The sequence below is a fragment of the Diadema antillarum genome, unplaced genomic scaffold (assembly GCF_040938485.1).
Source record: "Diadema antillarum isolate AM-2024a unplaced genomic scaffold, OU_Dant_1.0 seq00001760_RagTag, whole genome shotgun sequence".
Classification (NCBI taxonomy): Eukaryota; Metazoa; Echinodermata; class Echinoidea; order Diadematoida; family Diadematidae; genus Diadema; species Diadema antillarum.
This window is the reverse complement of record NW_027272442.1, coordinates 44,088-60,149: the sequence shown is the minus strand read 5'-3', so window position 1 is coordinate 60,149 and position 16,062 is coordinate 44,088. Positions and strand designations below refer to the sequence as shown.

Genomic DNA, 16,062 nt, shown 5'->3' with positions numbered 1-16,062 from the left:
TACAAGAAGTTCTGTGAGTGTGACAACAGAGGGTGTTTCTATCAGGGATATGTAATCACAGAGAGAAAATGAGAGGGAGAGGGAGAGAGAGAGAGAGAGAGAGAGAGAGAGACACCAACTGGGGTACCTGGAAAGTCCTGAATCCCATTTGGGCCATCAGGGACCGAATCTCCTCGGCCAGCATGAAGAAGAAGTTGACCACATGCTCAGGCTGCCCCTCAAACTTCTTCCGCAATTCGGGATCCTACACAATTAAGAGAAATGGAGGAAATTGTTCAACTTTACAGTATAGAGTAATGAATTCAAAAAATAAATTCTGTCAGGTATGAGTCAATTGATTCATCTACAGTTTGGATTCACATACATCCATGAGTAAATATTTAAGGCTACATGTATACATGCATACACATTTGCTAAGGTGCAAAATATATACCTAAAGACTTCCAATTAGGCCATTACTATCATACCTCGGTTTCAATGAATAAGGTTATTTATTCATCATTTGTTTATTCAGAATTCTGTAGCGAGAGGAGTTAAGATCCGTTGCCAACTTACTCATCCACTTTTAAGAGAAACTGTACGAACCACATTTTTTACGATGAAGGTGGGGTAAAAAGCAGCTTATAGCATCAAGGTTGTGATGAGCTGTAAAGTGCTTTGAACACCACAAATTGCTGGAAAGGTGCTATGCAAAGCACTCCTGTTTTAATTCTGAGAATGTTGTACTCTGACTTGGGCTTGATGTCCGTCAGGGACTGGAAGAAGACTGACCTGGGTGGCGATACCGACAGGACAAGTGTTGAGATGACACTTCCTCATCATGGTACAGCCCATAGCAATGAGGGGAGCTGTGGAGAAGGCAAACTCGTCCGCCCCCAGCAGGGCAGCTGTCACCACGTCGTGGCCTGCAGTAGAGCAGCACAAAAACCAAGGGTTAACCTTTTGCTCTCATTCAACATCCAGTTTGTATGTCTTCACATCAAGATGATTACTTTAATACTCACTTCCAATTCCAATTTTTGTCCAGAGAATAACATACAGACAATGAATATATTTCTACAAATACAAAAGTTAAAAAATACAAATCAGAAGAAATATTCACCTGACTGTGTAACACTATCTAGATAAGACAATAAATGTAATGGCAAATTTACAGTCATATTGGTGATTATAATGTTTCAAAGAAGGAAAATTATGATGGGACCTTCATTAAAGCACGTTTTTAAGTTGTAGGCTCTAATACAAAATCTAGTGTAGGGAAATATGGAGCATGGATATTAAGGTAAAACAACACACACAACTGAGTTGTGCCAGCAAAAACACAAGCGGTATTTCCTAAAATAGATAATTCATGCACATTGTCCATTAGATCCCATTCCTCATGTGGCTCAGCTAAATCTTCATTTTTATAGAAAGTGTGTACTACAATGTATAAAATATATGTGTCTACTGCACAAAGTTGTAACATCTATTTGAAAGTGGCACCACATCTGCAGTATTATGCATATTCTGACTAGAAAAATAAAGATGCACTAAAAGAAAGCTGCGATGATTTGCTTAAGAAGGTATTGTTCAAGAGGTCCAAACAGATGCACGCAAAATCCAACCGACCAATAATGGCTGACCTGTCCTGAGCTGACCATCTGTCTGCAGGACAACCCTTGACCTCAGGTTGTTTAGGACCAGGGTCTGGTGAGTCTCCGCCAGGCCCAGTTCCCACGGCAACCCGGCGTGTTTGATCCCGGTCCACGTGCTGGCCCCCGTGCCCCCGTCGTGACCTGAGATGGTGATGTGTTCAGCCTTGCCCTGCACAGGTGTGAGTTATTCGACACGGTCAGTTGAATAAAGAATAGTGGGGCTGCCAACATTCACAGGCCAAATTCAGGGCGATTCCAAACAGCATTTAGGGAAATACTTGTTTGTCGCATCAATCTTAATCAGCAAAAAAAATGTTCCTTAATCAGGGAGATTTTTATATTCTCTTGTAATACCTAGACATGAGGAGATATTGAAAGTTTTCAGGAAGCGCCTCCTGCAGAATGAGAGGGGCTCGGCAACTCTGTAAAAGAAATGCATCTATGTCACTGACTTGATTGTCTGAGTTGTAACCCTAATGCAATTTTCGGTTTCAAATCAGATCCTAGTTGCATTATTTGGCTCCCTTACCATATAACTGTTAAATGAAAGTGAAACCATGCTCGATCGATATCCATTTTTGTCCTTTTTTTTTTGGGGGGGGGGAGCTTTTAGGTGTTCCAGAATATTTGCTTGACTTCCAACCAGCAAAGAAAGTATGTTTACAATTACTCAGCAATTAAAAGACACTTCAAAATCTTATCTTAGCCACATCTACCTTGGTTGGTTTAACCACTCACCACACATATCTTACCTTAGCCACTCCCACCTTGGTTGGATCAAACACAAACCACACACATCTTACCTTAGCCACTCCCGCCGCGACGACACCAACTCCGACCTCTGACACCAGTTTGACGCTGATCCGGGCCTCGGGGTTGGCACACTTCAGGTTGTAGATGAGCTCCGCCAGATCCTCAATGGAGTAGATGTCGTGGTGAGGGGGAGGGGACACCAGCCCCACCCCAGGGATGGAGTAGCGCGTCATGGCTATGTGCTCGGTCACCTGAATTTTAGGTATTACGAAAGCAAGTTTATCTCGTAATTTGTGAAAGGTTATAGAATGTAGTAGTAAAGTTGGTATTAGAGTTACATGCATAAAGATACCTTGATACTACCTATATATCTATCCAATATCAGCATACAAGGTGTATCATTACCCTACTCAAACTCAATCTAAATCATAAGAATATTGGCACACTTGTCAATTGAAGTTACAAAAGAAAGCATCTTATAGCCAAATTTACACATGATACAGACCTCCCAACTTTTCTGACTGAAAAAAGGGATGATTTGGCTCAAAAGTAGGAAAGAAAGAGCAGTTCCCACAGGAGTGTATAGTAAAATTATCCAGAAAAAACAGGGAACTTCTGTTGAAACAAGAGCTGGGAATGGTCAAAATTCAGATTCTTTCCTCCAAATCCAGTATGGTTGGGAGGTCTGTATTTATGTCACTGGGCAGGACTTACTGAATAAGCAATAAAGCAATAAATAAAAGGTCTTTAAATGATGCATGACATTACAACAGCTCTGAGAGTATCGCGCTACATAGAAAAAAAAAAAAAACTCACCTTGTATCCGGGTAGCTCACCCCCCTCCCCTGGTTTGGCCCCCTGAGCCATCTTGATCTGGAGGTCATCGGAGTGAGCCAGGTAGGAGCTGGTGACCCCAAACCTGCCCGAAGCCACCTGTTTGATGGAGGAGCGTGTGTTGTTCATCGGGTCCGAACTGAGGTACCTGTCTTCATTCTCTCCTCCTTCTCCTGTGTTACTTTTGGCTCCGATCCTGGAAATACAACCCCATCCCGAAAAAAGCATGAATGATTCTGGCAGTCTTGCAGTATTGCTTGTCAAACTGAACTTCAAATCTTTGAATCGGCACTTGTTGCCCATTTTTGGAGATTACCAAAACGACAAATACTTCCTCTCCACACTATTTGATTCTGGGACTTGTTTTCAATAACCACAAGAACTGCAACAAAGTAGCAACATTTTGATAGAACGGATCTATATATGTATGCCAGATGAAAATATATGGAAATAATTTCTCTGACTCACCGCAGAGGAGGGGATTTCTGTATCAAAAAGTGAGCAAGATCAAACCTGACCGAAATTTTACATATTTTTCCAGTAGAGCTCTTCTCATTATTGATATTGAAGAAACACACAATTTTCACACCACTGTTTATACCAGGTACAGTGTACTTCTCAAGCAAGTGCAAGGTTTCCGTATACCTTGTTTTCAAGGCAGCACAAAACATCAGGTACTTCTGAATAGAAATACAATACAAAATATATACCATCAATGTTCAAATGAACTAGCATTGATGCCATATGTGAGCAACATTCATAACAGAATTATGTGAGACAGAGATTGAACACAGTGCCACAATTAACCCCCACCTGTTCATGGCCTTGGCCAGGGTGGTGTGAGCCTCGATGGAGAGGCTGCCAAAGCTCATGGCGCCTGTGTTGAATCGTTTGACAATGGAAGCCGCCTCCTCCACCAGCGAGATGTCCACGGGGTCGGGGCTCTTCCGTACCTCCAGCTGACCTCTCAGGGTGCACATCCGAACCTGTCCGGGGTTCAAAGGAGGGTTTAGTTTAACCACCAGAGCTTTTGTAACCATCTCAACTACACCCCCTCAATGAAGTGCTGGCATCTGTAACATGTGGCTCAAAATTTCAATAATACACATCTTGATTGCCTGCCTTCATTCACATTTCTCTTAATTTTGCTTGCCCCCTGCCCTAAGCAAGAGGCTTTCGAGGCAGGGACAGTGGTATGCTGTATGGTGCTTTGAGCATCATGACATGGTGGAAAAGTACACTTGCGGGGCATTGTCACATTACCCGTATAAAGTTGGAGATCATAAAAGGAAGAAATATATGTGTAAAGCCAACCTTGGCAGTATAATACTTATAGTGTTCTAACTTGTAACTCTTTTTAGAAATACTTTCCTTGTTAAGCTGTAGGGCAAATTAGATATCAATCTAAAGATTAGCATCTGATGAATTCATATCTACCAAAGATTAAAAAAAAGAGAAAATTCTGAACATTATACGGCTTTGATGATGATGTCACAATTTATAAAAGAACTTTTTCTCAATCTTCATATTTTGAGAACAGATAAACGAAGGAAGAAAGAGTGTGTTACTCATACGAGGGATTAGCAATTGGAGAGTGAAAAGGTGTTTAACACATTTCAAAGTACACATAGTGATAGTTAAGTATACATGCAAAAACTACAAACATAAACGTGAGGTATAAATTAAAATCAAATGATTGAAAGTAGTAAACTTAACAATTGTTTATTCAAATCAAAAGATGGCAACAAAAAGGTTGTATCAATTGATGACAACCATGAAAGCAGTAAGACATGTAGGTATTAGTGAGTATCATGCTTTCTAACCGATTCCCGCTGAGATTCAGAATACTTCTGGTAGGCCGTCTGGTTCTTGTTCTTGGCAGCGTCCTGTAGGTTGGCAATGCTAACTGGGTCGTTCACATGCTTCTCACCCCCGTCACGCCAGTGGTACAGTCCACTTTCCAGGTTGTTTGACATATCACCTTGTTGACTGGTGAAGGCCATGGCATGCCTTGTAAAAGCCTGGGAAAAAAGTCAAAATATTTTTGGAAAAAAAATAACAATACAAGAATATGGAAATATATTAGCCACGGTCATACAATGGGAAACCACGTGCAGTTTTGCTGCCCGTTATTTTGCTTGGCATACTTTGGGGAGTCTGACTGAGGTAGTCTGGCTGCAAACTTTTCAGAAAGTTACTTGTGAAACAGATTTTTTAAAAATTGCCACTTTGAGAAAAGAAACAAAAAAGTTCCAAATTTAAGATACAGTCATAAGTCTAGCAATCAGAAGGCTTCTGAAAATTCTCTAAACCATGACATAAAATCATCCATAAACACCAAATGGCTTCAAAAATTTTAATTATTTTTTATTTTTGCTCTTTAAAAATCTACCGTATGAAACATAAATAATGAAGAGTAAGAATAAAAAAGGAACAAACAACATACAAATCATTTGGGGGAGGATGTGATTGAGTTTATGGAGAACTTCACAGTTGCCCCATCTCTTGTATTGGAGATTAAATATTCACACTCTCATATCTCTTATCTTATATATCTTCAAAGCCTCACTCAGGACTCACACTTTTCACCAGGCATTCAATTGCTAACTCTCTCGGAGGAGTCTGCACCTTTGAATGTTTCTACAAAAGATATATGGCGCTAGATACAAATGGTGTGGATTACCATTATCATCATACATCTTAACCCATTGAAGATGGACTGATTTTGCCACAACATGCATTTCTCATAGACCCTTGCCCGAGTTTTCATGTACTTGGGACTTGTCCTCAACGGCTTTACATCGCTCTTCTCCTATCCTTCATGTGCCTGTGCATAGACAGTGTACACTAACCTAGCTATACAGTTTGTAAGGCCATTACTGGATTCTTGTAAATACCCAAAACTATCTTCAGACCTGACCACAAGAAAAGGTGGGTATCCCCATTCTCAAGCAACAATGCCAACTGGGCCAAATGAGCTACAACAGAGATTACAATAATCCCTTTTCACTGACAGAGCCCATTGAATTCAAGCCACTAAACAAAGCACACCAGTGGGGGTGCTGATCAGTGAAGTGTGTTGCAAGGGTTTAATTAGTCTACTGCTAGTTTGCTTTACTACTAATCCTCACTCTAATCCTCATCAGCGATGACCTCATGCAAGTTTCAGTGAGCACAACCAGACAAAGGCTCGACCAATAGGGTGTACTTTGAAGATTTGATATGGGGTAACTGCTGGCCATTTCAGAGACAATCTTCCCACAAGATTAACCAGTCAAGAACATCTCTCATTTGTAAAGACTTTTTTAAAAATTCTTCAAAAGATGTCTGGGGCCATCAAGAAGCTTGAATGCATCTAATCCTTGATCCTTGGTATTGCGAAAGGTGGGTGCAGGTTATAAAAGGCTACAACTCAGAACTAGAGGCTTTGATGTCACTTTGAATCAGAAGGGCACCACACAGTCCACAAAGAACTTCCAGTGTACAATTGTCTCGCAAATCCCCAAAAGACATTTTGATGGAAAACCTGAACAAGATGAGATGACAGCTGTACTCTGCTGATCTTTTCAAAGACCCCTGTTAATGGCTCATTTTTAAGCTCGATAGCTGCGTTACATGATCAAAGCCTTTGGAATACTGGGTAAAAGTCTCCAATCTTTTCTCCCTCAAAACATATGTACTTTTTTTAGACGCTGTAAGGTACCAGTATGGGTTTGCACATGGGTGTTGAATTCACTGTTTGAGAAATACATTGATCGTTGGATACAGCTGATTCTAAGAATGTCTGAATAATCAATTATTTCAGTGACTCAATGTCAATGACGCTTCATCAAAAGAATCATGCTCACTATCTCGCCCTGAGCTCAGGCAAAGACTAAGCACACATGAAATATCAGATGATCTGCCTGTCACAACACAGTAAAATAAAAGGCTAGATATTGTAAAAGCAGAGACTCTTATTTTCCAACTTTCAGCAGAAGATCTCCCACTTAGAGGCTATTTCTAAACTAGATATATCGCTACGGCGACTGATATGCCTCCACCATAATGCATGGTTCTCCTAATAGGTGTATAGTACAATGTCTTGACAATGTGTGATGACAGTTTCACACAATTGGCAAAATATTAAAATGACAGGTTTGACACAAATGTGCTGAATGTTCACTTTCCTAGAACTAGGTTCAATTGGATGAATGATTAAAATGTCAGAGTGCAGGTATTTGGGGAACTGATGATTTTTACTTGACTTTTGACCCTTTTATAAGTTTATGCATCCACACAAAGTATCATCCCCCAAGGATATACCCTCATACCAAGTTTAATGTAAAACCACCACACGGTTCTTGAGATATCGACAAAAACAAAACGGGACGGACGGACGTACGGACGGACGGACGGACGGACGGACGGACGGACGGACGGACGGACGACCCGAAAACATAATGCCTCCGGCCACTTCGTTGCGGAGGCATAAAAATCGCCCACTCTTGTGCTTGAGTTTGAACTTCTCCCACTCTCGATGCTTGTTTCCCACTCAAGATACATCTTATCCCATATAGATTTTAGTCTTCTCCCACCCAACTTTATTTACAGTGTTCAAAAATAGGGCTACAACAGCACCAGAGAGCATCTATAACTCCAAAGTGGGTGCCTTGGATCGTAGATCCTCAGGGTCTAGGGAGGAGAATCTCCAGTTTAAGAGATGTTTGAGGGTTGGAGTCTCTGTCAAAGTGATTTACCTCTTCAGCCAAGATGTCAAATGTTGCTCCCTCCAGCCTTGACGCCGTGCCTACGAAGCAGCGGTCGATGACCTCCTGAGCAAGACCCACTGCCTCAAAGATCTGAGCACCCTGGGAACAAGGAAAGAGAGGAATCTCGTCAGAATCACTAGCCACGACACAGGGTATAGTCATTTCTTATACAAGAAGTAATATTGGTTACATGGATGCCGATTGTATGTGGCGACTTAAGCATATGCGGGATAATAACCATTACATCCCTCAGTAATAAAATCCTGTTCAATGATTGGTCTAGATAGCATCATAGTAGCCAAACATGATATACTGTAAAACGAGGAATGTTCGCATGCATTTTTATTTCGCAATTTCGCGAGCGCCAAGATTCGTGAAATTAAAATGCACGAGAAATTTCTTATCTACATTATATGCATTGAATGCAAGTGGCGATTAGCGAAAATTTATTGCCACGAAAAAGGCCGTCAGCTCCAATTCGTGAAAATTTCGTGCCACGAATATATCATGTTTTACAGTAGCTTTGCTGTTGATGATATTGAAAATAGAATGCCATTGTATAAAAATGTGCTTTGCCAAGATAACATTCAAGGCATAGGACACTCTACCATGAATCTTGTCGTTTGTATGCGATCCATCAAAGTTTTTTTCATCTACAGTGTAAACGCGGAAGTTTCTGTGGTCATTAATTTTTGTGGATTTTTTGCACTACTTTTGGCTAGTGTGAATTCTAAATCCCAAGAAAATATCGTTACTATTTTCTCTGCATATTTTGAAAGGGTTTTGACTATTGTGCAGTGTAAAATCAAGAACTGGTCGCGAGTATGTTTTTGAGACACTCAGCACAAAAACATTGACATTTACAGTAGTACAGAAAAAGTGCTATCAGAGGGCAAGTGAGATTGGCCTGATGGTGGATGGAGATAATGGCAGAGCGATAAGAGGGGAAAAGAATTAAAGATGAAGGAAAGGAGGATGGATTAAACACATGAAGTATTGGATGAGAGGAAGGCAAGATGGACTTTAATGTATGTCATTCATATGAACAAACCTTGTAGCTCTGGAGGAGAGAGATGCCCATCTTGGCCATCACCTTGGAGATGCCCTTCTCGGTGGCCGCCAGGACCCGCCTCTGGATCTCCTCGGGCCCGATGTCCACACCCAACAGGTTCTGCTCTCGGAGGCTGATCAGGCTCTCATAGACGAGGTAGGGACAGATGGCGTCGGCCCCGTACCCCAGCAGCACGCACAGATGGTGCATCTCACGAGCCTCGCCCGTCTCTACGATGAGACCCACCAGCAGCCGCTGCCTGGTCTTGATGAGATGGTGGTGCACAGCGCCGAGCGCAAGGAGCGAACTATGAAACAGCAGACAAAAGATTGGATGCACATGCATTAACACACGGGCACACTCCACCAACAACCAGGACGATATTCCACACACATACAGTTGCTTGGCAGCACACATCATCAACACAACTGCTAAAACACTCTACCTTGTCTTTTACTCATACAGCCTGTAAGAACTATCTGTTTTAAAAATGAACTAGAGAAGCACTGAGGGCACAGACCTTTGCCAAGCAGCGCTCAGTGCCACCACTGATCATGTTCTTCCATAATGATCAGTGATTTCCATCCATAGTGTGCGTGCTGAAAGTGGCCCGATTTCCCAATATAGAAGTCTTTTGTTGCGTCATCAACTTCCAGCTGTGCGGCACGCCTTCCCTTAGAAGAAACTAGAGCACGCACTCTAGTGCACACATGAAAACCTCAAATACGCGCAGCTTGAACTCCCAGGTTCATTGACCCTAGCTGCCAAAATATCGAAAATCTTTCATAAAATCCGTAATTGCTGGATCACTACCAAAATTTAATCATTAATTGCTGGATCACTACCAAAATTTCATTCTCATTTCATTCTCAACCTTTCCTGTAAGTTTCATCCAAATCTGTTATCAGTTATTTTGCACACAAACAAACAAACCAAAAAACAAAGGCCGAAGAAACATAACCTCCTCCCTTGGCAGAGGTAAAGATGCATACACGTAACTGTATTAGGTATTGAAGATTTTGACACAAATTGATCCAAACTGACCCCAAATTCATATCAGTAGGTACAGAGGCAAAATATACCACTGAGTATATTCCTCGACAAGGGAGGCCACTTCCATCATTCACAACAGTATTATATCCAAACAAAAGGTGGAACAAATATATATTTTAGCTTACCTGACAGGGATCCGATCTGGGCCAGCTGCCCTATCAGACAAGACCAGGAGGGGATAGCCCTCGTCCACTGCCTCAGAACACTCTGCACAGATACGCTCAATGGCTGGCACCAGTCCACTACATCCATCCGTGACAGGAAAGGTGGTGTCTATCGTCTTGGACTAAACATGGATAAACAGATAAATCAAATAAAAATGTTAAAATACAAATTAAATGAAGCGTAGAGGGAAAAAAAGAAATATGGTTGTTTTGTGCCAATGTGAATTCTCCTCAGCACTTGATTCGTGACACACATTAAAGACCATAAAAGACTAAGACCATAAAAGATTGTGCACAGTATATAATGTAGTCATGAATGCGGTACGAAGGCAACATATTTTGTCACAAATTTATCACTCCCTGCATCCTTTCACTGCATTTGTTTGCTTACAAACTTTCCTTTCCTGACGTGATGAAACAGTGTTTGTTGATGGACTCTGGCCCATCTCACCTGGCACTGTTGTCTCATTACATTTCACCATCAACTAATCAAGATCAACTTTAAAAAAGAGGTGCACCCCCCCCCCCCCCCCCCCCACCATTAAAGTTTGCTAGTTCATAGATGTTAGCATTTTTGCTTGAATCATCACATTTCCATTAATGTCCTACGAAAGTACTGCTGTAAAAGCAGAAACTTTTGCCAAGTCTTTTTTTACACTTGTCGGGGAAAGATGAATTTCTCATGTTTCTAATTCTATGGAATCAAAATATATAACATAGTGGTACATATAGCAAGCAAAAAAAAAAGAACATTGTGCGCTTTTATTTTTTGTGCCAGTTTCTTTTCAATGTCATGCAAAATGCATGATAATTTCAACTTTTACAGTATGGTTGCAATGCTTCTAAAATGGGTATGTATTTATTCCATCACAAGGCGATAACTGGAGCGGACAGAAAACTGCCTGACATCTCTCAAAAAAGGAAAAACAAAACTGACCCTCCAATTCCTGAAGGAAGTGGCCTTGATGACCTCCAGGTCGTGGAGGGTCAAGATGGGTGAGTCCAGGAAGAGGCGGCTACACTGGCGCTCACTGGGCTCCAGGATGTTGTCTTCTGGTCCTATGGGGCACGCCTAAGGAGAATGGGGCAGAAATAGGTGGAGGTGGTTAACAATGCCTCATGATATAAAGCCTCACCAAAGTTTTCCATCCCCTACACAACATCTGAGATGTTGAAAAAAAAAAAATACTTGCAATATCGTCTTGTGTTGTTATTGTTGTTGTTTGGCTTTTTCTTAAGAGGAGGAGAAAGGAAGACTTTTCATGTCTATCATAAAGAAACTTTCTTCTTTGGACATCACAGGCCGTTTGTAGCAAAGCTACAATTTGTATGATGGGATCAATGCTAAATTAGATCATCATATCAACATTTAAATTGTCAGTCCATTATATCTTGTCAAACTCTACTCAGTACATCCCCTACCTTTGTTTCACTATCATCCAAGATTATAGTGTGTGAGGGATAATTTTCTCCTTATATAATATAACTTCAGAAATATTTGGAATGACATACTGTAAGCAACTGTGGCAAAGACTACCAACAAGCAAACCTTGAAATCTGGATATTTTCAATAAGAATCAGGAAAATGCTGATGCTATTTGCATCTAAGTAAGCAACTAGAAATGTCGCTATGGCGACTGGTATGCCTCCGCCATAATGCATGATTCTCCTAATAGGTCTATAGTACATGTGGACAATGTGTGATTACATTTTCACAAAATTGGCAAAATATTAAAATGACATGTTTGTCACAAATGTATCGAATATTCACCTTCCTTGACCTATGTTTAATTGGATGAATAGGAGAGCATGTATTTGGGGATTTAAGAACTTTAACTTCGACTTTGACCCTTTCATAAGTTTACACACTTGAGTAATTTTCAAGGTATGGAGTAAAAGTGCAATTTCTGTATTGAACAGTAAATTGTTATCATTTTCATCTGGCCTTTGATTCATAAGAGAATCACTGTCAGGCAGAACATACATAAATATGTACTGAGTTTAAAGATAACTTGAGCCACTTCAGAGATATGGAGAAAGAAGTAAGTTCAGCACTTTCACTTGATCTTTGACCTTTGGACCTTTGACCTTCTTGGCAAAAGAAAAAAAAATCCCAGAGAATATCTAGTGGGTTATACATGCATACATCAAGTTTTAAAAAAATAATCCTGCTGGCATTGCATAAATATAAGGAAGATAGTAAAATTTTGAAGTATTGCCCTTGACCTTTGACCCTGACCTTTGACCCCACAAACCCCAAATTCCCTAGATAACCACTGCCAGTCAGTACATGCATATATACTTTGTTCCATAAAGATACCTTGAACAATTTCCAAGATAGAGAGAAAAAAGTGAAATTTTAACATTTTACTTGACCTTTTGACCTTTGACCTTTTGACCTCATGACCCCAAACTTTTGCCAGAGAATCTTAATTGGGTAATACATGTATACACTAAGTTTCAAGAAAATATCTTCAGGCATTGCATAGATATGGGGGAAATAGTGAAATTTTAAACATTTGACCTCGACCTTTTGACCTTTGACCTTGAGCATGTGCACCCAAAAGTTGATAGGCATAACTTCACCCCCTAATACACATACATGCCAAGTTTCATGAGGATACCTCAAAAGGTTTTGATAGTTACCCTGTCCACAAAATTCATTACGGACGGACAGAAGGACAGACGGAAGGACGGACGGACGGACAACCCGAAAACATAATGCCTCCAGCACCACTTCGTGGCAGAGACATAAAAATAATTCCTAAATCACAGAGGCTCTGTATTCTACTGTCGGTTCATGAAACAAATATTCAAGTTTTCAGGGAGCCTCTTGGAAAGTCAGAGAGATTTGTCAGCTCTGCCCTGGACTGCTTGCAGGGAAACTCACCAGGGACATGACAATGCTCTCTCTGATAGGATCGATGGGAGGGTTTGTCACTTGAGCGAAGAGCTGCTTGAAGTATTCAAACACCAGCGGGTTGCGCTGAGACAGGCAGGCCAGGGGTGCGTCGTTACCCATCGAGCCTAGAGATTCTTTCCTGGGGGCAAAAATCAGAGGGTAGCAAACCAGAGACGAGGAGATTACTAACAAGTATAACTGAGAGAGAAACTGATTTGGTTAGTGCACCTTCTCCAGGCATTCCTGTGACCCTGTTCTTGGACGATGTACGTGAGTCTATGCCAGAAGAGGACACACTTGAGGATCTAGGGTGTCGGCTTTCGTGACACTGCCGTGCCTCATCTTTGAAGTGGTCATCTCCGGCAACCAGACACCGGCTCTTGTCTCTGCCTAAGGTCCCTGTCTCTTTACGCCCACAAGGCGGACTGGTCTTTGGTGTAAGACAGGACGTCATTCTCAAGACAAGGAGCAGGAACGAAAGGGGAAAGGAATGCCATCATCAAGCACCATCCATAGCATCTCTACACTGTCTGCAATCACACCGAAGACACTCGGGCACGGTCGGAACACATCCAAACATTAAGGCCAAGTGCAGAACAAGCAAAGCAAACAGGTAAAACCCAATACGTTTCTCTCCTTCTCCCTCAATAAAAAGCCAGTGGTCTGTCTTGAACCACTGAGTGGTACTGACATTTAATTGACTTTTTCAGAACACTCTCACATAAGACTGTATTTTACTGTGTGATGAACAGATGAGCCATATTATGCAAGAAAGCACTACTATCCAAGGTCATACCATTTGATTTCCTTGTCTGTCAATGGCCTCTACTTGTAAATCAAGCACCAATCACGCTTTGATACAAATGGCATACACAGCACACTTGAAACTCTTCCATACCAAGCAGAAGCAAGGCAAAACAAAAACATCTTTAAAAAAAAAAGAAAAAAGAATCACGACTGTATGCCCTCTTGTATTTTCTTGCAAAATCCAGATTTTGTTTTCATCATCTGGGTCTTCCAAGGATTCGTATCTGGTAGGCAGAACTTGGAAGGGGGGGTCTTCACACAAGCTTACTTGTTCTTCACAAGCGGAACGAGGAGCATGTTGATATGCTCCACGCTATAGCCGAACATTGGCAGGCGACTGTCGGCCTGGATGGGAGTGAGAGGGGCGGGGGCACTCTCCGTGCTGCCTGGCTGATGGGCCTTGTGTAGGTCCTCTAAAGTAATGGCCTGCGAAATGGGGAGGGAACATGAACAGTGCCGTTAATTACAGATTTCATGCTGAAAAGAGAAAGTGGAAAGGAAATAGAGAAAAACAAAAGCAAAAACATAGGAAAGAGAGTATACATGCATTTTCTTGCACAAACCAAAGAATAACTTGCAGAATGAATGAAACTGCCTAGCGCAAATCAATAGCAATATCATTGCTAGTAAGCTTTTCCTCTTGAACTAAACTACTGAAATGCATGCACATTTTCTTCACTTCACGTTAGGCTCAATTCTAAGTTCTTCGAAAATAGAATACTGAAGGTTATATCTATAATGACAATCATAAGCTGTACCATCAACATATTCACAATCTGCCTCATTATCACAAATACTGTTTCCCATCATTATCACGACAAAACAGACACTCACCATTATCATCAATCATCAACATTAAGGAAACCATCATCGTCACAGCTACACCAGCACACTTATCGTTACAAGTCCTAACAGCCTTACATCAAGCCATCAAGAATAAATATATAAATTTCTGCCAAATTTGATAGTTTAAAGCGAAGCTTACACAGTATTAAAAGAAAAATAATGCCTCCAGCACCACTTCATGGCAGAGGCATAATAAAAGGAAAACACAAAACTGACAGATCTTCAACTCTATTGACAGTACATTTACACTGATACTCAATGCTGTTTCTAGTATACCACCGATGAGGGACACAAATGACAAACAACAGCAAAGACTAATGTTGGTGACTCTGTGTATACCAATTTTCTATCATCGTAGCATCCTCTGCTTTGTTCATTTTGTCAGAAAAGTGACTATGTCGCTTTTGCAAGCTGACTGATGTGTAATGAACATTTCCATGAAATCACAAACAGGAGAAATCAGTCAATTTTTTAGTCTCCCAGAAGAGCTACTTTTTTGTTAGAAGTTTACTTCTATGTGTGTTGTTACTGTAAAGCTAGGAAGCAAGTCAATGTGCAGTTTGTAGTATTAGCGCCATCACCCATCTGCATAGATGAAACTTCATACAAGAATGAGCAGCTGAGCAAACAAATGCAGACAGCATCTTGTGTGATCAAGAGACACTGCCTGCATCAGTAAGCCATTGCCATGGTAACCCCTCTCACACCCTAAAAATACTCTGTGGATGGAACCAAGTAAAGATGTGGGATACCTGTGTCTCCAGCCACTGCTTGACTGGTCTCAGGGTGGCAACCTGGTGCTTGAGATCTTCGTCTTTGATCACGGCTCCAACCTCGGTGTCGACGAGCAGCATCCTGCCCGGCTTTAGTCGACTCTGTGACACACATCATAAACAAAATTTGTATTTTCTGATGAGGAAAAGGTAGAAGCAACTTTGTCTTTGTCATATTCTATAATTATGAAGAATTGAATAGACAGCCTGTCTTTGTAATCGATATCTGGTGAGGCAAAGGCTTTATCTGATGAAATATTCATTCTTAAACATTCTAAATGATTTTCACCCCAAGGTCCTTAATGGCAATGCAATGATAAAAAATGTCTTGATTAAAATGTCGTCTTCAAAACCGCGGATCCTCATTTAACCCGTTGAGAATGAGTCACAAGTATACTCGGAAAGGGGTCTATGGGAAATGCGTGTTCTAGCAAAATCAGCCCGTCCTCAACGGGTTAACTCTGTTAGTTCCATATGTAATCTCATTGTTG

General features: G+C 41.1%; 1 protein-coding gene across 1 annotated transcript in view; it reads right to left on the bottom strand.

Annotated features, from left to right (window-relative positions):
- Window positions 1–16,062, bottom strand: part of LOC139712127 (uncharacterized) — a 60,783-nt gene that overhangs the window by 14,082 nt on the left and 30,639 nt on the right. The window contains exons 11-24 of the mRNA XM_071623961.1: window positions 15,551–15,673; window positions 14,221–14,378; window positions 13,134–13,284; window positions 11,181–11,315; window positions 10,205–10,365; window positions 9,027–9,333; window positions 7,964–8,074; window positions 5,048–5,245; window positions 4,038–4,210; window positions 3,207–3,420; window positions 2,441–2,641; window positions 1,626–1,806; window positions 772–905; window positions 128–244 (exon numbers count right to left, since the gene is read on the bottom strand). Of these exons, the coding sequence (XP_071480062.1) occupies window positions 128–244; window positions 772–905; window positions 1,626–1,806; window positions 2,441–2,641; window positions 3,207–3,420; window positions 4,038–4,210; window positions 5,048–5,245; window positions 7,964–8,074; window positions 9,027–9,333; window positions 10,205–10,365; window positions 11,181–11,315; window positions 13,134–13,284; window positions 14,221–14,378; window positions 15,551–15,673 (2,364 nt within the window). The remainder of the gene's footprint in view (window positions 1–127; window positions 245–771; window positions 906–1,625; window positions 1,807–2,440; window positions 2,642–3,206; window positions 3,421–4,037; window positions 4,211–5,047; window positions 5,246–7,963; window positions 8,075–9,026; window positions 9,334–10,204; window positions 10,366–11,180; window positions 11,316–13,133; window positions 13,285–14,220; window positions 14,379–15,550; window positions 15,674–16,062) is intronic.